This window comes from Bufo bufo, chromosome 4 (assembly GCF_905171765.1).
Source record: "Bufo bufo chromosome 4, aBufBuf1.1, whole genome shotgun sequence".
Taxonomy (NCBI): domain Eukaryota; kingdom Metazoa; phylum Chordata; class Amphibia; order Anura; family Bufonidae; genus Bufo; species Bufo bufo.
In genome coordinates this window covers 615,061,758-615,087,306 of record NC_053392.1, presented here as the reverse complement: position 1 = coordinate 615,087,306, position 25,549 = coordinate 615,061,758, and the positions used below count along the sequence as shown (strand labels likewise).

General features: G+C 43.8%; 1 protein-coding gene across 1 annotated transcript in view; it reads left to right on the top strand.

Moving 5' to 3' along the window:
* The window catches only part of LOC120999664 (oocyte zinc finger protein XlCOF6-like), a 2,208,135-nt gene extending 2,200,875 nt beyond the window's left edge, over positions 1 to 7,260 (top strand). Inside the window, exon 7 of the mRNA XM_040430669.1 lies at positions 5,475 to 7,260. Coding sequence (XP_040286603.1) covers positions 5,475 to 6,946 — 1,472 coding nt within the window. The 3' untranslated portion in view covers positions 6,947 to 7,260. The remainder of the gene's footprint in view (positions 1 to 5,474) is intronic.
* The last annotated feature ends 18,289 nt before the right edge of the window (positions 7,261 to 25,549 follow it).

Below are 25,549 nucleotides of genomic sequence, written 5' to 3'. Positions count from 1 at the left end.
AATGGGCATCTATCAAATTTACCCCTGCTCCACTGTCTAGAAAAAAAGAAATAGACTCCGTCTTAACACCAAAAACAATAACCGCTGGTAACACAAATTGAGATGTTCGTATGGAGGAAACGTATACCCCCCGGCTGACATCCTCCGCACAGCCTGGGGTTAGTAGTTTTCCGACGGTCTTTTGTTTTTGAGAAAAGAGGGACAGACATTAATGAAATGACCCTTCCCCCCACAGAAAAAACAAGCCCCCCCCCCTGCGGCGAACCTCAGGAGGACGGACCTGACGAGAAGTTCCGCCTAGCTGCATAGGCTCATCTAAGTCAGTACAGACTAATTGTTGTTTGGGAGAGGTAACCAATTGCTCAGGAATTTTCGATCTCTCCCTAAGACGCCTATCTATTCTGATAGAGAGGGACATAACAGCATCAAGGGAAAGGGGGGTCTCATACAGCGCCAGTGCATCCTTAACCCTTTCAGATAACCCAGAGCAGAACTGACTCCTGAGAGCCGGGTCGTTCCACTGAGTATCCGTAGCCCACCTACGGAACTCTGAGCAATATTCCTCTGCTGACCGATCTCCCTGTAGGAGTCTCCGTAACTTCGACTCAGCCAGGGCGACTCGGTCAGGGTCATCATATATGAGACCCAAAGCCCCAAAAAATCCCTCCACTGACCGGAGAGCCTGAGAACCAGGGGGTAACGAGAACGCCCAGGATTGTGGGTCCCCCTGAAGCAGGGAAATTACAATCCCTACCCGCTGTTCTTCATTACCTGAGGAGTAAGGGCGCAACTTAAAGTATAATTTGCAGGCCTCACGGAACGTCGCAAATTTGTCCCTTCCCCCAGAAAATCTGTCAGGAAGAACAACCTTGGGTTCTGTAACTACCTGGTTACCCATAGCAACCGCTGGGGGTGCGGTCTGCTGCATTTGCTGCTGTTGTTGGAGGACAGACGACTTCAATCCTGCCACCTCCAAAGACAGGCCTTGAAGCTGTTTTGCCAAGGCAGCAATAGGATCCATATTGGATTCTAAGTAGAGAAAAAAAAAAAAAAAAAAAAAATTATTTATTTTTTCTCAAAAAGTAAAGGCCAGTTATAATATCACGGTCGGCGTGACTATCACATACGTGACGCAGAGGGAGGGAACAAGGAAGGCCCTGCCCAAGTGAGAGGGAAGGTGGTGACCCCTGACTCACCTAGCAGCTGGCACCTGGCTGCCCTGACGTCCCTAGACGGGTTCCTCACCCGTACGCCGATCACGTGCCTAAAGCCCTGGCTTTCCCTAAGCTGAGCCCTAGATAGTGAACAGGGCGGTGGGAACACTAGTCCGCACCACTAGCTCTAAAGGAAAACACCAAGGGAAGGACAGACAATACAAACTCAACATATAATCCCAGGTGGGCGACAACAGGAGACAACAAGAAGCCCAACAGGGATCCGGAGGGTAGCACTCTGGAACGACAACCAGGATTCACAACTCCAGTGGGTCAGTATAGATGTCCAGGCAGGAAGCTCTATAACTTGCAACTAGAGAAGTGTGAGGGGAGAATATAAGGATGTTGGGAGTGGCAGACAAGAAACAGCTGAGGAGGAGAAGCTACGGATCCCTGATTGAGACAAAAAGGATAGCAAGGCAAACACAGAAAACAATCACTAAGAAACAACGTGATCTTTAGATATAGAGCGCGCAGCCACCCGCTGCGACCTCCTGACCCCGGGTATAACGGAGTCAGACGTGGCTCTTGATACCCTCGTGACAGATAGATATGAAAGAAAGTATTAGGGCTTCCATGATGAAGGTTCCTTTCTTTTAGTTGGAGAAACGTACATTGTGGAATTGAGTTTTCCTCTTCAGTGATTGTCCTGTTCTGTTCTTATGGGATAATGATTTTATAACCGCGATCATTCCATATTGTTTATTATATTTCCAGTTTTCAGATATTATAATAATAATAATAATCTTTATTTATATAGCGCCAACATATTCCGCAGCGCCTTACAATTCAGGGGTTCATGTACAAACAGTCATAAATAACAACATAGCAACAGACAAGTCGATTACTAGAACAAGAGGAATGAGGACCCTGCTCGCAAGAGCTTACAATCTATGAGGGGATAGGGGTGACACAAAAGGTAGAAGTGCTTGTTATGTACGATAGTCCAGCTATTTTGGGAGAATAGGGGAGCAGATATAAAGCCATATGAGCTGGTCAGCAGCCAATATACGAAGTGCTTCTGGGTGCAGTGGAGGCTCAGCTTCAGGGAATGATAAATGGGCTATGGGGAGGTTAGATCAAGGGAGGTGATAGGCCACCCTGAAAAGATGTGTTTTTAGCAAATGCTTAAACATGTACATGTTGTGATTAAGCCTGATTTCTTGGGGTAGGGTATTCCAGAGAACCGGTGCAGTTCGAGAGAAATCTTGGAGCCGGGAAAGAGAGTTTCGGATTTTTGTGGAAGTCAGTCGTAAGTCATTGGCTGAACGGAGAGCACGGGTAGGGTGGTAGACAGAGATGAGGGAAGAGATGTAGGGTGGTGCAGCACTGTGGAGGGCTTTGTGGGTGAGGACAAGCAGTTTGAATTGGATTCTATAGTGTATGGGTAGCCAGTGCAATGACTGACACAGGGCAGAGGCATCAGAGTAGCAGTTGGACAGATAGGTGACCGTGGCTGCTGCATTAAGAATAGATTGGAGAGGGGAGAGTCTGGTGAGGGGGAGGCCAATTAATAGTGAGTTGCAGTAATCAAGGCGGGAGTGGATCAGGGCAACAATGAGAGTTTTTGTTGTTTCCATAGTGAGAAAGGGGAGGATACTAGAGATGTTTTTGAGGTGCAGGCGACATGAGCGGGAGAGAGATTGAATATAGGGGGTGAAAGAAAGATCAGTGTCAAAAGTCACCCCGAGACAGCGGGCGCGCTGCCTAGGAGTGATGACGGTGTTGCACACCGAGAGGCAGATATCAGGTTAAGGTAGGTTAGTAGATGGAGAGAACACAAGAAGTTCAGTTTTTGAAAGATTACGTTTCAGATAGAGAGAGGACATAATGTTAGAGACGGCCGAGAGACAGTCGCTGGTGTTCTGCAATACAGCAGGTGTGATGTCAGGGGATGAAGTGTATAGTTGTGTGTCATCAGCATAGAGATGGTACTGGAAACCAAATCTGTTGATGGTCTGTCCAATTGGTGCTGTGTACAGGGAGAAGAGGAGAGGGCTTAGGACTGAACCCTGAGGAACTCCAACAGCGAGGGGGAGAGGTAAGGAAGTGGAGCCAGCGAATGATACCCTGAAAGAGCGACCAGAGATAGGAAGAACACCAGGAGAGGGCGGTGTCCTTTAGGCCGATGGATTGGAGCATGGCGAGCAGGAGATGGTGGTCTACAGTGTCAAAAGCTGCAGAGAGGTCAAAGAGAATGAGCAGAGAGTAGTTACCGTTGCATTTTGCTGTCAGGAGGTCATTTGTCACTTTAGTGAGTGCAGTTTCTGTATATCTTGAGGTCAGGTTTCTTAAAGAATATATAAAAATAAATGTCCTTATAACTGTGGTAAAATAATAGTAATTGTGGTGAGAGGCCAGTTATAACAGAGAACTGACTAGACAGATATATCCATAGGAGGAAAGGGTCCATACAGGTGCTAAGGACTTGCAGTTTGTTTTAATAGGATACTTGTACAACAAAAGGAGAATCGCAAAATCATAGCAACCCTCCTCTTCAAGAAAAAATTCACATTGACTGGGAGAGAACAGAACACTTAAATGGTGCCCTGCTTTGCATATTTTCAGTTGAAGATTTGCTAATTCACAGAAACTTCTTCTGCAATTGAAGATGGCCGCACTACTTCTCGTACTGTCTGTTGCACATTCTGCATTAGTAACCCAAGACACTTCCTATTTGTCCAGCCCTGCTCTTGGTTTGGTCAACACTGTTCATGTGAGCACTACTAGCCAATCCAAGGGCATCTAGAAGTGTCTTGGGCTACCAAATGTGTGGAATGCATCGTGTAGTCTGAGAAGCAGTGAGGGAATTGATGGATCTGCAGCTAAAGAGTTGAAAAGGAGGGCACCATGTAAGTGTTCAGTTCATTTCCCAGTTAATGTGAATTTGTTTTGAACCAGAGAGTCACTTTAATAAGGAAATGTGTTTTGCAATTTAGCATGTATAAGAGTAGGTCTAGGTAATGTCCAGAAAAGACATAGGCCCCATGAAATTGCAGTAGGTGGTCACACAAGCTTTAGCTAATCCTAGCAGTGGACCCTCTCAGCCACAATCTAATTGGGACTGGTAAAAATAAGTGAAAACCTGGTGTTCATTCATTAATAATGTTCCCCAAAGTGTGAACATTTTGTTAAAGGGCTTCTGTCACCCCACTATTTTTTTTTTTGTGTACTTATAATCCCTATCCTGCCATATTGCCATACATTATGTTATTAATATTTTTCGTTCAGTAGATTTAGCAAAAAAATTACTTTAATGATATGCTAATTACCTTTCTACCAGCAAGTAGGGCGTCTACTTGCTGGTAGCAGCCGCAGAAAACCGCCCCCTCCTTCTGTTGATTGACAGGGCCAGCTGCGATCTCCTCCTCTGGCCAGCCCTGTCACCTGCGCCTGTGTTGATTCAGCGCAGGCGCTCTGAGATAAGGAGGCTCGCCTCCTCAGCACTCCCTCAGTGCGCCTGCGCCGATGACATCACCGAAAGAGAAGACGTCATCAGCGCAGGCGCACTGAGGGAGTGCTGAGGAGGCAAGCCTCCTTATCTCAGAGCGCCTGCGCCGAATCAACACAGGCACGCGATTTTTGAAATGCTGACAGGGCCAGTCGAAGGAGGAGATCGCGGTTGGCCCTGTCAATCAACAGAAGGAGGGGGCGATTTTCTGCGGCTGCTACCAGCAAGTAGACGCCCTACTTGCTGGTAGAAAGGTAATTAGCATATCATAAAAGTACGTTTTTTGCTAAATCTACTGAACGAAAATTATTAATAACATAATGTATGGCAATATGGCAGGATAGGGATTATAAGTACACACAAAAAAAAAATTTGTTTAGTGGGGTGACAGAAGCCCTTTAAGCATATGGGTGACATAGAGCATATGTTAGGGCCATACAGTGGGCGTATACTCAGGTGGTGTGTACATGTTCATGCCAAATTTGCTTCCATTCATGATATCTATCCTATACACTCTGGGGGAGCTTGTGTTGTCTGTTGACATTGGGATGTATTATACTGTATGGTCTGGATAGAAACACTATCTCTACAAGGGATTAAATTCTGGGAACTTTGCAGACTAAAACCTCCTGAAAACGTTATACAAGTAAATGTGATTTACTTGCTAAATTGTACATTATCCTGTGTTATTACATTTCTGATTTACTTTGTTTCCTGATCCTGACTTAATATTGTTTTATTAAACCTTAAATGATTAATACAAAATCATTTTCTTCGGGAAAATAAGAAAATTCTGTTTAATTTTCTAGGTGAAGACGGGTTGAGCAGCTCCCATGGATACTTCAATTTATCTTCCTACCATGAAGTAGAAGATAACAATACCACACAAGCTAATACAAAAACTCCTAATGTACCCTCAGTCTTTCAAAGCAAAGATCTGTCCACTGACACCACTGGTCACAAGAAATCTTCATCTAATCAATCACTGATTGGCAGAAAAAGAGCTAAACAGAAACGTGGAAAAATATTTCCCCGTGAGAAACAGTTAAAAAAGGATAGTAATCTGTCTTTGCATGAGAGAAATCACAGAAACAAAAGGTCATTTTCATGCTCTGAATGTGGAAAATCTTTTACCAGGAAATTCATTTTAGTTGTACATCAGAGGACTCACACAGGAGAGAAGCCTTATTCATGTTCAGAATGCGGAAAATCTTTTACCAGAAAATTCATTCTAGTTGGACATCAGAGGACTCACACAGGAGAGAAGCCGCATTCATGTTCGGAATGTGGGAAATGTTTTACTCGGAAATCACAACTTGTGAGCCATCTAAAAGTCCATGTAGACGATAAGTCATTTTTATGTTCAGAATGTGGAAAATGCTTTAATCAGAAATCAACTCTTCTTTATCATCAGAGAACTCATGAAAGAAAGAAGCTATTTTCATGTTCAGAATGTGGGAAATGTTTTAGTCAGAACGCAGACCTTTATAGACATCAGCAATCTCACACAGGGGAGGAGACATTTCCATGTCCTGAATGTGGGAAGTCTTTTAGTCAGAAATCATGTCTTGAGGGTCATCTAAAAATCCACTTAGAGGAAAAGCCATTTTCATGTTCAGAATGTGGAAAATGTTTTATTCTGAAATCACATCTTGTTAGACATCAGAGAACTCACACAGGGGAGAAGCCATTTATGTGTCCTGAATGTGGAAAGTGTGTTAGTCAGAAATCGCAACTTGTTATACATCAGAGAAGTCACACCGGGGAGAAACCATTTTCATGTCTCGAATGTGGGAAATGTTTTATTCTGAAATCACATCTTGTTAGACATCAGAGAACTCACACAGGGGAGAAGCCATTCATGTGTCCTGAATGTGGGAAGGGTTTCAGTGAGAAATCGCAACTTGTTATACATCAGAGAAGTCACACAGGGGAGAAGCCATTTTCATGTCTCGAATGTGAGAAATGTTTTATTCTGAAATCACATCTTGTTATACATCAGAGAACTCACACAGGGGAGAAGCCATTCATGTGTCCTGAATGTGGGAAGTGTTTCAGTGCGAAATCGCAACTTGTTACACATCAGAGAATTCACACAGGAGAGAAGCCATTTTCATGTCATAAATGTGTGAAATCTTTTAGTCAGAAATCAAGTCTTTCTAAGCATGAGAGAACTCACTCGGAGGAGAAGCCATTTTTAATGTTTAGATTCAATAAAGTAGGGAGCTCTTCCAGAAACAATGACAGAGGCGGTGATTACAGTGATATTAAAGAAGGGTAAAGACCCCAATGATTTGGGGTCATATAGACCTATCTCTCTCCTTAACACAGATGTTAAACTACTGGCTAAAATTTTGGCGCGGAGGTTATTCAGCGTTATGACATCAATTAAACACCCAGACCAAAATGGGTTTATGCCTAATAAAGGGACCCATTACAATCTCCATCGGCTTTTTGCCAATCTGCAGACTTCCGGAGGGTCTTCTCGTTCCATATTGTCTATTGACGCCTCCAAGGCCTTCGATAGGGTTGAGTGGGGGTTCCTTTGGAGAGTGTTTCTTAAGATGGGCTTCGGCCCCAGATTTAGTAATATGATTAAACTTCTGTATACTGAGTAGCCTGGTTCGTGCATGACGTAGAACGTGCTGTGCCTCCGTCCCCTCGCTCCTTGCTGGACGCTCCATCGCCCCACCGCCGTACCGCTGCCTCCATCGCTCCATCGTTTGTCCTCCACCGCCGCTCTCTTCACTGCCTTCTTGCTCCTGCCGCAGCTCGCTGATGCTGATGCCGATACCGACGCCCGGGTGACCAGGTGACCTTCTGTTGTTGGCAGTTCTACCGCCAGTGAGTTTTCAGATGACAAAGTTAGGGGTAGGTGTAGAGTCCTTAAAAATGATTTCAGGGATTTAGGTCAAAAGCTTAGGGCAAGGACCTCAAAGGTAGTATTTTCCGAAATACTACCTGTACCACGGGCCACACAAGTAAGGCAGTGGGAGATTAGGGAAATTAACAAGTGGCTCAAGAACTGGTGTAGGAAGGAGGGGTTTGGGTTCCTGGAGAACTGGGCCGACTTCTCTATCGGCTACAGGCTCTATCGTAGGGACGGGCTGCACCTCAATGGGGAAGGGGCAGCTGTGTTGGGGAAGAAGATGGCTAGAAGGTTGGAGGACTGTTTAAACTAGGGACTGGGGGGGTCCCAATAAACGGGAGGCCACCTTGAGGCGGCCGGAAATAAGCCAGCCGCTGCAATGTTGGTTTCCGCGGATCCTAAGGAGGTTGATAGGGAAGTACTGCAGGGTGTTAATAATAAATTAGCTAAAATTTTGGGGGCAGTGAATAAGACTAATAGCACTGTATCGCAATTAATCACAATGGCTGCTCTACAGGGTGACATCACTATAATTAGGGATGAAATTACAAAATTAAGAGTAAAAATAAAAGATTTGGAGCTGGAGACAGTTGGAGTGAATAAGGAGTTGGGTTTAACAAAAAAAAAAGCCTTGAGGGTGTGGAGCAAGAATGTCTTGGGTTGAAAAATAAACTGATTGATTTAGAAGATAGATCCCGGAGGAATAATATAAGACTGATGGGGTTTCCGGAGGGGGTGGAACAAGATAACCCAGTGGACTTTGTGCAAAAGTGGCTGGTGCAAACATTGGGATCGGATTACGATCTTTCCTCCTTCTGTGTAGAGCGAGCGCATAGAATCCCTTTGAGGAAGCCCCCTCCAGGTGCTCCCCCCCGAGCTTTATTAGCCAGATTAGTTTGCTCCAAGGACCGGGATTGGGTACTTAGACGCAAAAGAGAGATCCTTAAAATTGGCTTTGATGGGAATGACATTCAAATATACCCGGATTTCTGTCGAGAGACACAAAATAAAAGGCACTCTTTTTTTTATGTGAAAAAAAGGTTAATCTGTGCACATATAAAGTACGCAATGTTGTATCCGGCCAAACTCAGGGTTGTTTACGACTCTGTGCAATTCTTTTCTACACCTACAGAGGCCGCACAGTGCCTTGATTTGACCGGTCTATAGCCCCTGCTGGGATCTTTAATTTATATTTTGATGGCGTTTGTACTATTTCACGTTGGCTATATGGTGGTGGAGTGAGGAGCGGGGTTGGACAGGGAGTGGGGTTGGCGATAGTGGAAGAGGTTGATGGGGATAATATTCTCTGTGAGCCAAATGGTGGGTTTAGGTAATGGTTATGGGTGGGGGGTGGGTGGGTATTAGGGAAGGGGTGGGGGGTTAGCTGCTGTCGCTGGGCCTAGGGGACCTCTTTACCATCTCCTGCCGGTCTGTGGAAGGTTTCGTCCTGTGATAGCTTATAATGATGCGTAGGGGTTTGTGTTGGAATGTGTGAGGGCTGGGGGATAGAATTAAAAGGACAGTGGTGTTTGGTGTTATGGCCCGGCACCTCCCGGCAATTGTGGCTTTTTTGGAGTCGCATGCAACGGTTAAGAAGATTCCCCAATTAAAGAGGCGATGGGCGAAATTGGAATACCACTCATGCCTCTCATCATATTCGAAGGGGTGTGAGTGTGCATATCCATCATGGGTTTGATTTTCATCCGTTGGATAATCGGGTGGATAGGGTGGGTCGATATGTTTTTCTCCACGGTCAGTGGAATGGACAGGAGACTATCTTAGCTTTTGTCTATGTCCCTCCCCCTTTTGCATCCACTGTTCTATCCCTGTTGTCTACGTTTATTTATGGTCAGGGCTAGAGATAGCGAGAAGCGGGAGGAGAGGGAACCCTAACCCTGAACCTAGTGGCTGTGGTGTGCCGCGAGCCACGACCGCGGGTACGCCAAGAAAAGGGGGCATACCCAAAAGGTGAGAGTGAAAGAAAGGGGAGGGAGGGGCACGCCGCAGGAACACCAGGCTGGAGTGAGGTAGGCGCGGGGCAAAATACTACATGCCCCTCTCACAACTACAGGCTGAGCTTCACCCGCCACGACCGCTGGTACGCCAAGAAAAAGGGCCAAAGACTCCGAATAGGTAAACATAGATTTATTTAAACATTACAAAGCCAGTGTATGGAAAGCCTGAGAAATTTCTGCCTGGGGGTCTGGTATATAACGGGCGAAACAAGACGAACGCCAACGCCCCATGCAGCGAATAACATGTGCGGGGACCTGATGCTTAGAAGCTGCCGTCGCTGCCTCAATGCGGAAAGAATGACCTGAAATAGTGCTGGGGTCGTGACCCAACCCCTGCATCAGAGACCGGACGAGGGACATGAATTTTGATGTGGTAAGTGGCTTACATGCGCAAGGCAGCAGAGGGGAGTCTAGTGGAGAGACGATGAAGCAGGACGACAGCTGCCACAGAACCTTGACCGGGCACCATTGTTTATTTGAAGGGAAAAACCTAATCTCCGTGGGTGGACCAGACTGGTTGGATTTGGAGGACGGGAGATAGAGTACAAAATGGTCTTTGTTCCAGACTAGGTGGCGTTTCTGGAGGAAGCTATGACGCCCGGGGACAGATGTGAATTCGCCAGGCCTGAGAAAGCCGTAGAACCCGAGGTAAATAGCAGCCTTCAGAACCGTGCTAAGAGAGGGCCCAAAAGGACTGCCGTCTAAGGCCGAGGATAGGGCTCTGAATAATTCCCCTGACACTGGCTGTCTACGGGTGCGCGGACCCCTCCCCTATTTCTGCAGACCCCTGAGCGTTGCCTTGATGGCTTGTGTGGCAAGGATGGAACCCCCATCTGGCTTGGCGATCATGCGATGATGCTGGAGCCCCGCTAAATATAGTTTGATGGTGTTGTGGGATAAAGACAGGCGGGTGTGGCAAAATGCAATGAACGCCATGACATATGAGGTTTCCTCCAGCTGACCCCTCGGAAACTCTTGAGAAAACTTGCTGAAAGCTGTGAACCAGGCCCGATAATTCCTGGCTGTGTTGCGAGATAAAGAACCCTCGACCAGTCTCTCTGCCTGGACCACCAAGGATGCTAATCCAGGATGAATGAGTTGAGCGGTGGGACCTGAGTGCCAGTACGATCCGCTTCGGGCATTTCCTGAAAAAAAGCGGAAAAACAGAAACGGGACAGGGCGTCAGCGGCAGTGTTGGATTCCCCTGGAATGTGAGCACACCGAACATGGAAGTTGTAGGTGAGGGATAGCCACACAAATTTTCACAGCAGGGCCATGACCCTGAGCGATCTGGACCTGCAGGAATTGATGATATCGACCAGGGACTGGCTATCCGTGACGAACAGAACTGGCAAGTTGGACCAGGAGCTGCCCCAAACCAAGGCGGCAGCCACGATGGGATATAATTACAGGAGGGGAGAAGAACTAATGGCAGCTGGGTCTGCCCGGATTTCCGGAGGCCACCCGGTCGCCAGCCAGTGGGACCTGAAGATTGCAGCAAAACCGATGGAACCGGCGGCGTCCGAGAAAATAATCGGGGAAGCCGAGTCCCAGCGAGGAACGAAGAGGGAAATGCTGTTCCAATCTGAAAGGAATGTGCTCCACATGGCAAGGTCCGAGATGGCGTGGCAGTCCAGGTGGACCACAGAATCCTGGTCATGGACTGTGGAGAAAGATGCAACAGGCTGGCCAGAAAAGACCGGCCCTGGGGCATTATCTTCGTGGCATGATTCAGCAGACCCACCCTAGAGATGGCAGAGCAGATCTTGGCCAATTTTTCTGGTGGCAGACTAGCCTCCATTTTGACGGAGTCTAACGTGATGCCCAGGAAGGTCACCCTGGTGGCTGGGCCCTCGGTCTTGGCGGAGGCCACAGACACCTGGAGCAGGGAGAATATTTCGAGAAGAGTGGCGGGAATTGAGGGGACCAGATGAGGGTGTTCAACAAGCAAAAAGTCATCCAGGTAATGAATTACCATGGGAAGACCGCCGTGGTGCACCAGGATCCAATGGAGAGCCCTGGCAAATTAGTCGAACAGCCAGGGGCTGCTCTTGGACCCGAAGGTTAAGCGATTGGCAAAAAAAAACCTGTTCGACCAATTGATACCATAGTACCTCCAAAGATGCGGGTGGACTGGGAGAAGCTTAAAGGCGTCAGCTATATCTACTTTGGCAAGCCAAGACCCAACCCCCGACTGGAGGATGAGCTGGATTGCCTCCTCCACCGACGAGTATTGCATAGAATACTCCTCGGATGGAATGAGAGAATTCAGGCTTGGGGTGGATGACATATGAGGCGCTGACAGATCGTAGATGAGGCGTTTTTTATTGGAAGATTGTTTTACAACTAGCCCAATAGGGTTGATCCGCCAGGACTGAAACGGGATGTGGAGGAAAGGACCAATAATGAAACCCTTTTCGACTTCGGATCGAAGGAGGGCATCCACGGCCTCCGGGTCACCGAAGGCCGAACGCATGACCCGTGAGGCAGGGTGATGAGCCCTGTATGGAAGCCCTCCCGGAACCCGGCCAAGAGGAAAGCCACAAAAAGACGGTCTGGGTGACCCTGCAGCAGAACAGCCAGAAGGTCTACATCAATGTCGGCTAGTCAGGAGCTCTTAGAAGATTTCCTGGTACAGGCCGAACGCGGATGAGCCCGAAAGCACGCCGAGCAGATATGAAGAGCTCGACAGGCGTTAAAGGCACAACCTCCCGCATTGAAGTTGTTGCAGACCTGGCTGCTACCTAAATAGACAATTGGTCTGCCCAGTTTGTCTAGAGTTGCCGAACTCTTGACGGCCCCTGAAGTACTAGGAGCAGCTCCCTGCTGGGAAGGATGAGCCTGATCGGGACACCAGTCAGAGGTATGGAAGATAGACTGACAAGAGGCACAGGAGGGAGCTCTGAGACCGGCAAAATGACGGCAGAACAGCTCCATGTCGAGATCGGCCCAATTAGTCATGAACTGAAACTGCGACAGGGCTGCTGCTGCCTTGGCGGAAAAGGACCTGTAGTAATCATAGAACGCTGAGCCACCGTACTTGTGGCCCAGGTCCGAAACCCGATACAGGTAGGTATCAAGCTCCTCACTCCTGGATGGATCGGCCAAACAGACAATGTCCCGATACAGGCTAAAGGCCAGGAAAAACTCGGCAATGGACAATTTGCGATTGAGTCTGGCGTCTTTGGCCTTCAAGACCACCGAAACCTCCCCGCAATTAAAGATCCGATTCTCCGAGATGTCCTGGGAGGCGATGAGGATGGAGGCCAAATTCACATCCTTCCCAGCCAAGATGTCCTTTTTAATATGCTCGGGGATGAAATGAGACGGGGCAATTAGAGGACCAGGAGCTGGCCTACCTGCCACATCTGGAGGTGGGGGTTGCTGAGGGTCTGGCTTCGAGAGCTGCAACCCTGGCCTGAATGTCGAATATAGAACTGGCCAGCCCGCTAATAGAGGACTGAATCTGGGACAGGGCTTGCTGGATGGAAGGCGAGCTAGACTGAACTTCCACTGAACTCGGGGCCGTCATCAACAAGCGGCCTTGCGGGCCGACGCGGGATGACGAATCCCCCTGCGGTTGAGTTTGGTGATTAGCCTAGGCACTGTCCAGCTCCTCAAGGAAGCGCTGCCGGAGTGACCAGAAGCCGATGTTCCAGGAAGGTAAATATTGTCTTCCATTTCTGACACGTGAGACATCCTTGACCTGCGGAAAAAATGTAAATGAGAGGGGGAACAAAGCTGCAGAAAAGCGAAAGAAACAGCTGAGAATGAAGATTAAAGGCGAGGGAAATTAGACAATTTAAGATACTTACCAGAAGAAGCCTAAGACCGAAGAACTGGAGATCTGAATTTGCTTACGGACCGGCAAGCTAGAGAAAAATCCAGACCTTCAGAAGAGGAGAAGAGGGAAAGAAAGAAAAAAAACACAGCCCTCAGAGGGACCGAGCATAACCTGAACTTACCTTAGAGAGGATTTAACCCTCGACTGAACGCGAGATGAAAAACGGAACGAACCTACGATCTGAAGATAACGCATATGAGGACCAGTTAACCGACAGCTGGGAAGAGAAATGGGAGGCGATCTCCCAAAGGAAGCAGCGACAGAAAAGACACAGAAAAGGATCAAGTTGACCCTGCTGGCCCAGGGAGCGAACGAGCCTGGGACGTAACCTAGGGGCACAAGGGACAAATCGACTGGAGACAAGAAGACAAACCGCACCCGTGTTTTACAGAGAGAGACCAGGCAGCGGAGTAAGCTGAAGACAGACCTAGGCGATCCAGGAGGAAGGTAGAACCCCAGGCGAACTAGGGAAAAAGGACCTGGTCGATCCAGGAGAAGAAGAAACCCCAGGCGAACTAGGGAAAGAGACCTGGGCGATCCAGGGGGAAGAAGAACCCTAGGCGAACTAGGGAAAGAGACCTGGGCGATCCAGGAGATAAATACATGGACCGGGCGAACCGGAGAGAGATGGCCCTTGGCGATCCAGGACCTGAGATAGGACGAACCCCGTGAAGGAGAGAGAGCCCGGGCGATCCGGAAAGACCCAGCAAACGACAGGTAATGTAGCGAGGATGCTGCGAGCTGGGAGAACTCGGAGGATCCGAGAACCGCGGTGTAAGGGAAGACAGACGACCTGAGGAGAGGCCCATGATACATATAGCAGTGACCGTGGAGACTGACATACTCGGATGCACTGAATAAGGCTCTGCAGCAGATGAAGGATGTGAACATTACTTCTGATTTCTAAGAGTCTGAAAACCAGTGTAAGTATTTCATTCACACAGCCACACGCCCACCCGCAGGTTGATGAAAAATGCTGTTATCTGCAGGATGCAGCTTATGATCAAATCGTCATCACATCATGGGTAGAAGTATTGTAAAAGTGTAATGTGGAGAAGGAACACGTACAGCAGTGAAATAGACTAGGACATAACTCAGGGTATGGAAAAAGTGGACAGAAAGAAGGATGGTTTGAAAGGGGTGATGGACAGTGACCCCGACAATGCAGGTTCGGGGAATCCAGTCCGAACCACCCAAGTAACGTGAGGTGACCAGCAGACCCTGGCCTGAACGTACCGTGGTATCCCAAAGACGCCGGGAGCGGAGGAGAGCCGAACGCTGGACTTTGCCCCCGGAGGAAGCAGAAGGGGCGGACCCGGAAGTGAGGTGGCTGCGCTGATGACCGGACACTACTGCACGCCGCAGGAACGCCAGGCTGGAGTGAGGTAGGCGCGGGGCTAAATACTACATGCCCCTCCCACAACTATAGGCTGAGCTTCAGCCTTAACTATTTGTAGTAAACCCCCGTGCCCGATGTTGCTGGTAGGTGACTTTAATTCAGTTTTGGATCCGGTGCTGGATAGGATATCTCTCTCCTCTGAGCAGAGGTAGACTCGGTCTCTGTTGGGCAGCATCACTCAGGAGCTTGCCTGGGTTGATGTTTGGCGCTATTTGCATGGGAAAAAAGTGCGTATTCATGCTTTGGTCGGTCGTATAGGTCAATGTCAAGAATCGACTTAGCCTTCGCAAATGGGGCTATGTCCGATCAAGTGGTGAAGATGAAATATGAACTGCACGGATTCTCTGACCATTCTCCGGTTCTGCTTCTGCTCAGGGGGGCGGGGTTAAATACGCGTCCCAATAGAGCCTTTAGACTGAATCCCTATTGGTTGGAGGTTATTGGTGAGCGGGATTTGATCAATGAGGAGATCCTTGAATTTTGGCATCATAATGAGGGCTCCACCCATATCCATTTTGTATGGGACGCTTTGAAGGCCTATATTAGGGGCCTCTATTGCAGTAAAATAAAAAGACAACGAGCGGAATTCCATAAGCAGGAAAATGCAATGAGGGAGACAGTTAGGAGGTTGCAGGGTGCGTTGACTAAATACGGTACGGATTCACTTCGTATACAATTGAAAGAAGCCAACCTACAATACAGGTCTTTTATGGTAAATAAGGCCCAACACAAACTTTTTTTAAGGACAAAGACGTTTCAGGGAGGAGGGGAAAACAGGTAAATTGTTAGCCGCATTGGTCGCCAATCAAAGCGGTGGGACCAAAAATTAGGTATATCAGAAATACTCGGGGCCAGATAGCGAAGGATCCGGATCTGATCAGACAGGAATTTGTCAACTATTACTCTACTATATATAGATCCGAAACGGTATGTAGTTCCTCTAAAATTGATGACTATTTGGACCAATTAGAAATGCCCTTTCTTTCACCTCAGGAAACTGGAATGCTTGATCATCCTTTACAACAGGCAGAATTGGAAGATGTTCTTCGGTCGGTTAAACATAACTCATCCCCTGGGGCGGATGGTTTGCCATTTGAACTTAAAAGATATCACGCTAAAGTACTCCTCCCTATTTTGTTGCAGGTGTTAAGTGAATCTTACAGATATGGTTCTCTCCCTCCATCTTTTAGGGAGGCAATCATCATCTTAATTTAAAAAAAAGACGGCAGTGAGGTTGGGTCCTACAGGCCCATACCACTCCTCAATACAGACTATAAGATCCTTGCAAAGTCTTTAGCAAACCGTCTGAAACGGTTTGGCAGCCCTGGTTCATCCTAATCAAACAGGATTTATACCTGGGAGACAGATTCAGGCGAATCTGTATGGGACGTATTTGAACCTGTCGGTAGGGGGGGGAACAGACCACTCCATCCTGTCTCTAGACGCTGCCAAAGCGTTCAACAGGGTAGAGTGGTCCTTCCTGTGGCAGACTATGGCACATTTTCGACTGGGGTCTACTTTCATTGCAATGACTCAATTGTTATACACCCAACCAATCGCCCGAGTTAATATTGATGGGGTTAATTCCTCCATTATTGAGCTTCAACGTGGCACGAGACAGGGATGCCCCCTTTGTCCCTTATTATTCGCGCTATTTATGGAGCCGCTGGTTTGTAGGATTCGTCTGGGCGGTCAGATTCAGGGGTTCGGGGTAGCGGGAGAGAGTGACAAAATCGGGCTCTATGCAGACAATGTTATTCTCTTTTTGGATCAGGGCTGGAAGGCTGTCCCCTACGTTATGCAGGTGATAGAGGAGTTTAGTCAACTGTCCGGTTATTTAATCAACTGGGCTCACTCCTCCTGCTAAATCGAAATGCCCCCAACGGAGGCTCCCAGGTTCGGATATTGGCTATGGATGATTCCCTGGACTATCTGGGGATAAGGATAGGTGTCCCCATAGGTAGATTTTATGAGTTAAATCTTTCCCTGGTAATAGATAAAGTAAAGGGGAAAATTAGAGCCTGGCAAAAATTGGTAATACCGCAAACTGATCGTCTGGCATTAGTAAAAATTATCATATTACCACTGGTTCTGTATCCGATCTGTGCTTCCCCCATCTGGATAGAGGATGCCTTTTTTTATAGATTGGAAGTTTTAATAAATGACCTAATTTGGGGGAGGAAGAGGGTCCGCATAAAGCAGAGGTATCTGTGGCTGGCTGAGTCAGATGGGGGACTATCACTCCCGTTCTTTCAAGGCTATTTTTTTTCTGCGCAGATACAAAGATGCTGTAAAGCTGGCGACAATGCACTAGGGCAGTATTTAATTAGGGTATCAGGTAGGTCATTTGATAATATTTTTACGCACTTAGAAACTGCACATTTTGGCACTTTGGACACTAGATGTTCAATTGCGAGAACACTACAGAGGGCCTGGGACACATTGAAAACAATTTTGCAGGTGACACACGTTTTTCATTTTACCCCGTTGTGGGAGAATCGGAATTTAGGGGAATTTTTTTAAAATAACTGATTACACTTACTGGAGTTGTAGGGGTATCACTAGAGTGGCCCATCGTTTTAAAGTTTTAGGGGACTTTAACCTCACAAACACTTTCTTAGATCAATTTATATATGCACGTTTAAAACATGCCTACGATGTTACACTTAATAAAACATATATGATTACTGAGCAACATTTATTTTTTGATTATTGCTTTTCTCACGCAGAGAGAATTATTAACGATCTACTCTGGGGGAGGAAACGTGTCAGACTTAAATTAGAGCATTGGTATAAACCCTTGGAGAGGGGAGGACTTAATCTCCCCTGCTTCAAGGGATTCTTCTTGGCCATTCAGCTTTGCTTTTTCCGCAAATGGAATGATAGCCCGCTATGTAGGTATTTGCTGAATAAATCCCCATATGATAACTTTTTTTCGTTCTTGGAGTCAGATCAATTGACCTACTCCAATAAGGAATTTAAATCCGCCAGGAGTCTTTTTATGAAGTCATGGTATTGTATTCGATTTTGGTTTGGATTGAAGGGTTCAATAGGATGCACTCCTTTGTGGTACAACAGGCACTTTCAAACTTTAGTTGAATTAGGTAGAGATCCATATTGGCAAAAAAGCAATATATTACACGTCACACAGGTAGTAGGTAATGGGGATATAGTTTCATTTACGTTATTATCACAAAAAGAAAAAACACAGAAATTAACATGGTTTCGTTACCTACAGTTAAGATCGGCACTATTAAGTATTAAAAAAAAAAAAGATAGGCTTGAAATACACACTTCTACACAGCTTAATGATTTGATAGGGAATTTGGGGGGGATGGATGAAGATTTCCCAACTTTACAGAAATATAATTAGAGCACGATTTGTAGATACCCCTTCTCCAGGACAGAGGGCTTGGCAAAATGAATGTGCAATGACTTCTCTGGATGACAGGGAAGAGGTATTTCAGGATTTCAAAGTGGTTTCACATAATTTCAATCACGTTGTGGTGCAGTTTAATATTTTGCATAGACTCTATGTTACACCTCTTTGGCTTAGGAGATGTGGTATTAGGAGTGATTCCAACTGCCCGAGGTGTGATACTCCTGATGCGGATTATTTGCATATTTTCTGGCTCTGTTCAGTGTTGAAACAGTATTGGGGGAATATTCATAAATACATAGAGGGAAAGCTGAATGTCCGGATACCTTTTACTGCTGAATGTTGGGTATTGGGTAATCTTGTATATAAAGTGAATGGGCACTCTGATAGGTGGAGTCACATACAGAATCAATATCAAATTGGATCAATTTAATAACACAATATAAAACACTATAAGTATAAAAATCCTAGCATGAATGACCATATGGCATAAAGTGAATAAAATATTGGCACTATATGATAATACAATAGTTAATATTGACTGATGTTGGTCCGACAATTGATATCGTCACAATTGTTCAGTGGACTATAAAATGTTCATATTAAAAAAGAAGAAAAAAGAAAAAAGAGAGAGTCCAAAGTTCTTCAACGTGAATATGAATATATATTGTTGTACAGACTCACATTGAACTGGCAGAAAATGATGATGGTAGTAATTGATATTGTTATTTCTCAATACACGATGGTATATGTTGGTGATACCGCACACAGACGATTTCTATATTAAATCTTTCCAAGAATAGATTTTTGATAGATAACAGCAGGTAGTGATTGCATAGATTTTACTAAGCTCTTGGTATGAGCAGCTATTACTCACAGTTAGCAGCTTCGATTCGTGGCGTCCCACGAGCTGTCCTTATGTAGTGAGGTTGCTTCTTAATTAAAGATTTTTCGTACGGTTGGTATACCGAATCTTTATTCTTTCTGTTGGAACACGGTTGTGTGGAGCTGTAACACACGCGGTCCCAATTTTCGAGCTGGTTTCCTTTGGCGTTCCACGTGTCTCCAAATGTGCGGAGCTTCAGTGTTTGCTGAAATACCTGCTATAAACCGGTTGTTTGCAGGCTGTGGATTCCGCCAGTGGATTTCTTTAGTGAAGCGCTTCACTTATGGGCCATCTAGTCGATGTTATCCAACATAGGCCGGCTGTTTAAGTCTGTGACCGAAGGTTACCGCCAGACGCGTTTCGGGGACTATGCTCGTCTCCTTCCTCAGTGGCTGTGTTCGGTCTCTGTATGTGGCCGGATTTTATACGTTTCCTCTCTGGATTGTCTGGAAAAAGTGGACTAAAAATCCATGGTGAGTCAATGTTAGAATATCTTTATAATTGGCTCGCCCTGTCAGTGCGGTATATGTGCGTCTTTCTATGATTTCAGAGGAGTCTATGTCTCTTATTTCTTCAGTTTCTGTAAGTTATTTACAGTCAATGTATGACATTTATACAGCTCATTGTATCTCAAATAGTGGAGTATTCAAACATTATTCGACATTATAAAAAGTTGACAATTCGTGAAAAAAGTCTAGAATAGGTATCAATATAAAATCAATATAGAAGTACGATAAATGTCTGAGATCATTATGGTATATATTTATAAAGATGTTTATATACAGTAATTATCAAGATTTTTAAACAATATTTCTAAAAAATATATATATATCATGCACGTCCTAGTTCATAAATGGTTTTGAGTTATATATTAATTATCTACTATATTCTATTATTCCATTTGGTTCCTTTTCAATTGAGGGCGAACTACATGGACATTGTGGACATGTCATTTTCCCATATAGTACAAACTATTTATCTGGTGATCTCCTATTTCCTCCTAGATTCCTACCGCTGCGATTGTCTTGCGGTATGTATGCGTTTTTTAAATACATAAACCTTTATCTAAAAACATTCTTTATTTCTCTGAACTGGAATTGCTAGATTTATCTAACACTACATATATCGTATAGGATGTCTATTTAATCTGGATACTTTTCAGTAACTAATTTAATACAAAATTAAACGCAAGTTTAATGATATTCTAACAATTCTTGGTAATGTATATCTATTTCTGGTGAGTATTTTTAGTGCATCAATTCTATAACTATTATAGTGAGCCTCCGATATTCCTTTTGATCAAGATTCTAACACATTGTGTCGTATAATCCAAGTGTATAGTTTTTAAAAGAAGGTGTCAATTGGTGTGTATAAGGAATAAAAGAGAATTTCTTTTATATGTTTAATTACATTCTATAACATTATGTGACAACTCGTAGTGTAGTCGTGATGCTACATATTAATGCATGCGATAATTACATTGTGTCTATTTGTGTTTTTATTTTTATATTTATAAATTTATTTTTATTTCAATTTTATTATTTTTTTTTTTTATTAGGTGAATACCTGTGAATCATCTATCAACAAAATGTCCCAAAAATTATGTGAGTCTCTATGGGTGACTATATTCCTATGCAATTGTTAGATGTATATATATATTTATAAAATCCTGAATAGACATATCTCTACACCTAGTCATGCATTTGTGATAATTATAATAATGGTGGCAATTATGTGATGGGGCCCGGGTCCGAGAGAGGGTCACAGTGCTGGAATAAAAGAAGCCTGACTGTGATCCCCCATCACACCAGGGCATCCATCTCTTCATAGGAAGCCGAATATCTCTAGTTCGGCGTTTAAACCGTCTGGCACCAGGCTGCCAAAGTCAAAAATCCTTCTGGACTCTGCTCTCGACATTCTTGCTACATGGTCTCCTCCTCTCCAATGGCATGTTATTTGTTCCAATGCCACAAAACTCAGATGTTTGGGATCTTGATTGTGCACCAATTTAAAGTGTTTAGATAATGTATGTTTCTCATAGCCTTTTTTTATGTTATTGATGTGTTCGGCTATTCTGACTTTCAATGGTCTTTTTGTTCTTCCAATATATTGTTTGGAGCAGGTGCATTGTATTAGATAAATCACATTGGAAGTACTACATGTCATAAAGTTTTTTATTTCCCATACAAATGAGTTTTGCGTTGATTGCACTTTGGTAGTTTTTCTAGGGAACGATGTATTTTTGCAGTTAATGCAGCTTCCACATCTATGGAAGCCACTCATGTTCAGCCATGTATTAATCGATTGATTTTCTTTTTTATGATGTTTGATTGAGGGAGCTATTTTGAGTCCTAAATTTGGAGCTTTGGTATAGACTATCTCAGGGGCCATAGGGATGAGAGCACCTATCACTTTATCTTTCTTAATATGGTGCCAATGTTTCCTTATAATTTTCTCAATGGATTTATGTTGTGCATTATAGGGGAGTATTATGCGAAGTGTATTTTCATCTCGTTTATTCTTTATTTTCCCTGGATCGGGAGAAAAGAATGTATTCCTGTCTAAATTTCTTGCTTTGTTTAATGCGTCATCCAACAATTTTTCAGGATAATTTTTAAGTTGGAATTCTGACCTCATCTTAATGGCTTCTTCTTCAAATTTATCCCTATCAGTACAATTCCTTTTGATTCTTCGGAACTGTCCGTACGGTAAATTTAGCAACCATGTTGGTAAATGGCAGCTGGAATAGGGTATAAAACTATTTATTGCTACTGGCTTGTTATAGGTATTGCACACATATTTATCTTTGTCTATTGTAATTTGTAAATCTAGGAATTCTGTATTTTCTTTATTGATATTAGAGGAAAAGATGAGATTATAAGAATTATTGTTGATTTCTTCCAGGAAGATATTTAATTCAGACTCTCCCCTTTGCCAGATAAACACGACATCATCTATATATCTGCTCCAAAGCACCAGATCCGTCCCCAGCCTAGGCTCAATGGTCTCGCATTCCCACTGGGCCATAAATAAATTAGCGTAGCTGGGGGCGAATCTGGTGCCCACATTATCTAAACACTTTAAATTGGTGCACAATCAAGATCCCAAACATCTGAGTTTTGTGGCATTGGAACAAATAACATGCCATTGGAGAGGAGGAGACCATGTAGCAAGAATGTCGAGAGCAGAGTCCAGAAGGATTTTTGACTTTGGCAGCCTGGTGCCAGACGGTTTAAACGCCGAACTAGAGATATTCGGCTTCCTATGAAGAGATGGATGCCCTGGTGTGATGGGGGATCACAGTCAGGCTTCTTTTATTCCAGCACTGTGACCCTCTCTCGGACCCGGGCCCCATCACATAATTGCCACCATTATTATAATTATCACAAATGCATGACTAGGTGTAGAGATATGTCTATTCAGGATTTTATAAATATATATATACATCTAACAATTGCATAGGAATATAGTCACCCATAGAGACTCACATAATTTTTGGGACACTTTGTTGATAGATGATTCACAGGTATTCACCTAATAAAAATAAAAAATAATAAAATTGAAATAAAAATAAATTTATAAATATAAAAATAAAAACACAAATAGACACAATGTAATTATCGCATGCATTAATATGTAGCATCACGACTACACTACGAGTTGTCACATAATGTTATAGAATGTAATTAAACATATAAAAGAAATTCTCTTTTATTCCTTATACACACCAATTGACACCTTCTTTTAAAAACTATACACTTGGATTATACGACACAATGTGTTAGAATCTTGATCAAAAGGAATATCGGAGGCTCACTATAATAGTTATAGAATTGATGCACTAAAAATACTCACCAGAAATAGATATACATTACCAAGAATTGTTAGAATATCATTAAACTTGCGTTTAATTTTGTATTAAATTAGTTACTGAAAAGTATCCAGATTAAATAGACATCCTATACGATATATGTAGTGTTAGATAAATCTAGCAATTCCAGTTCAGAGAAATAAAGAATGTTTTTAGATAAAGGTTTATGTATTTAAAAAACGCATACATACCGCAAGACAATCGCAGCGGTAGGAATCTAGGAGGAAATAGGAGATCACCAGATAAATAGTTTGTACTATATGGGAAAATGACATGTCCACAATGTCCATGTAGTTCGCCCTCAATTGAAAAGGAACCAAATGGAATAATAGAATATAGTAGATAATTAATATATAACTCAAAACCATTTATGAACTAGGACGTGCATGATATATATATATTTTTTAGAAATATTGTTTAAAAATCTTGAGAATTACTGTATATAAACATCTTTATAAATATATACCATAATGATCTCAGACATTTATCGTACTTCTATATTGATTTTATATTGATACCTATTCTAGACTTTTTTCACGAATTGGCAACTTTTTATAATGTCGAATAATGTTTGAATACTCCACTATTTGAGATACAATGAGCTGTATAAATGTCATACATTGACTGTAAATAACTTACAGAAACTGAAGAAATAAGAGACATAGACTCCTCTGAAATCATAGAAAGACGCACATATACCGCACTGACAGGGCGAGCCAATTATAAAGATATTCTAACATTGACTCACCATGGATTTTTAGTCCACTTTTTCCAGACAATCCAGAGAGGAAACGTATAAAATCCGGCCACATACAGAGACCGAACACAGCCACTGAGGAAGGAGACGAGCATAGTCCCCGAAACGCGTCTGGCGGTAACCTTCGGTCACAGACTTAAACAGCCGGCCTATGTTGGATAACATCGACTAGATGGCCCATAAGTGAAGCGCTTCACTAAAGAAATCCACTGGCGGAATCCACAGCCTGCAAACAACCGGTTTATAGCAGGTATTTCAGCAAACACTGAAGCTCCGCACATTTGGAGACACGTGGAACGCCAAAGGAAACCAGCTCGAAAATTGGGACCGCGTGTGTTACAGCTCCACACAACCGTGTTCCAACAGAAAGAATAAAGATTCGGTATACCAACCGTACGAAAAATCTTTAATTAAGAAGCAACCTCACTACATAAGGACAGCTCGTGGGACGCCACAAATCGAAGCTGCTAACTGTGAGTAATAGCTGCTCATACCAAGAGCTGAGTAAAATCTATGCAATCACTACCTGCTGTTATCTATCAAAAATCTATTCTTGGAAAGATTTAATATAGAAATCGTCTGTGTGCGGTATCACCAACATATACCATCGTGTATTGAGAAATAACAATATCAATTACTACCATCATCATTTTCTGCCAGTTCAATGTGAGTCTGTACAACAATATATATTCATATTCACGTTGAAGAACTTTGGACTCTCTCTTTTTTCTTTTTTCTTTTTTCTTCTTTTTTAATATGAACATTTTATAGTCCACTGAACAATTGTGACGATATCAATTGTCGGACCAACATCAGTCAATATTAACTATTGTATTATCATATAGTGCCAATATTTTATTCACTTTATGCCATATGGTCATTCATGCTAGGATTTTTATACTTATAGTGTTTTATATTGTGTTATTAAATTGATCCAATTTGATATTGATTCTGTATGTGACTCCACCTATCAGAGTGCCCATTCACTTTATATACATTTGTTTAACCTGGTGAGTAGGGTGTCGCACTAGTTTGGAGCACCTATACATCACCAACACAGGGGTGAGCCGTCCTATACCTTTTAGTTCTATTGGGTAATCTTGCCATGGTGGGATGCCAGCAGGATAAAAAAAAAACTTCTCTATAAGATAATGTTCGTGGCCAGATTGTTAATAGCGCAATCTTGGTTTGCCCGAGATGCTCCTAGTATGAATATATGGTTAAACATGATAAACACTAATAAGAAATATGAATATATTTTATACAGTCCTGATCAAAAGTTTAAGACCACTTGAAAAATGGCAAAAAATCATATTTAGCATGGCTGGATCTTAACAAGGTTCCAAGTAGAGCTTCAACATGCAACAAGAAGAAATTGGAGTGAGACAAAACATTTTTTGAGCATTCAATTTAATGAAACCAAAAAAAAAAAACTGAAAAAGGCTGTTTTTCAGCTGATCAAAAGTTTAGGACCAAATAAAACGAAACCCCCCCCAAAACAGAAATCCAACTTCCAAACATAAACTCAGTAATGAGTAGCTCCGCCGTTATTGTTGATCACTTCAAAAATTTGTTTCGTCATGCTTGATGCAAGCGTTTCCATGAGGTGAGTGGGAACATTTCTCCAAGTGGTGAAGACGGCCAAACGAAGGCCATCTACTGTCTGGAACTGTTGTCCATTTTTGTAAACTTCCCTTGCCATCCATCCCCAAAGGTTCTCAATTGGATTTAGATCAGGGGAACACGCAGGATGGGCCAAAAGACTGATGTTATTCTCCTGGAAGAAGTCCCTTGTCCTGCGGGCATTGTGTACTGTAGCGTTGTCCTGTTGAAAAACCCAGTCGTTACCACACAGACGAGGGCC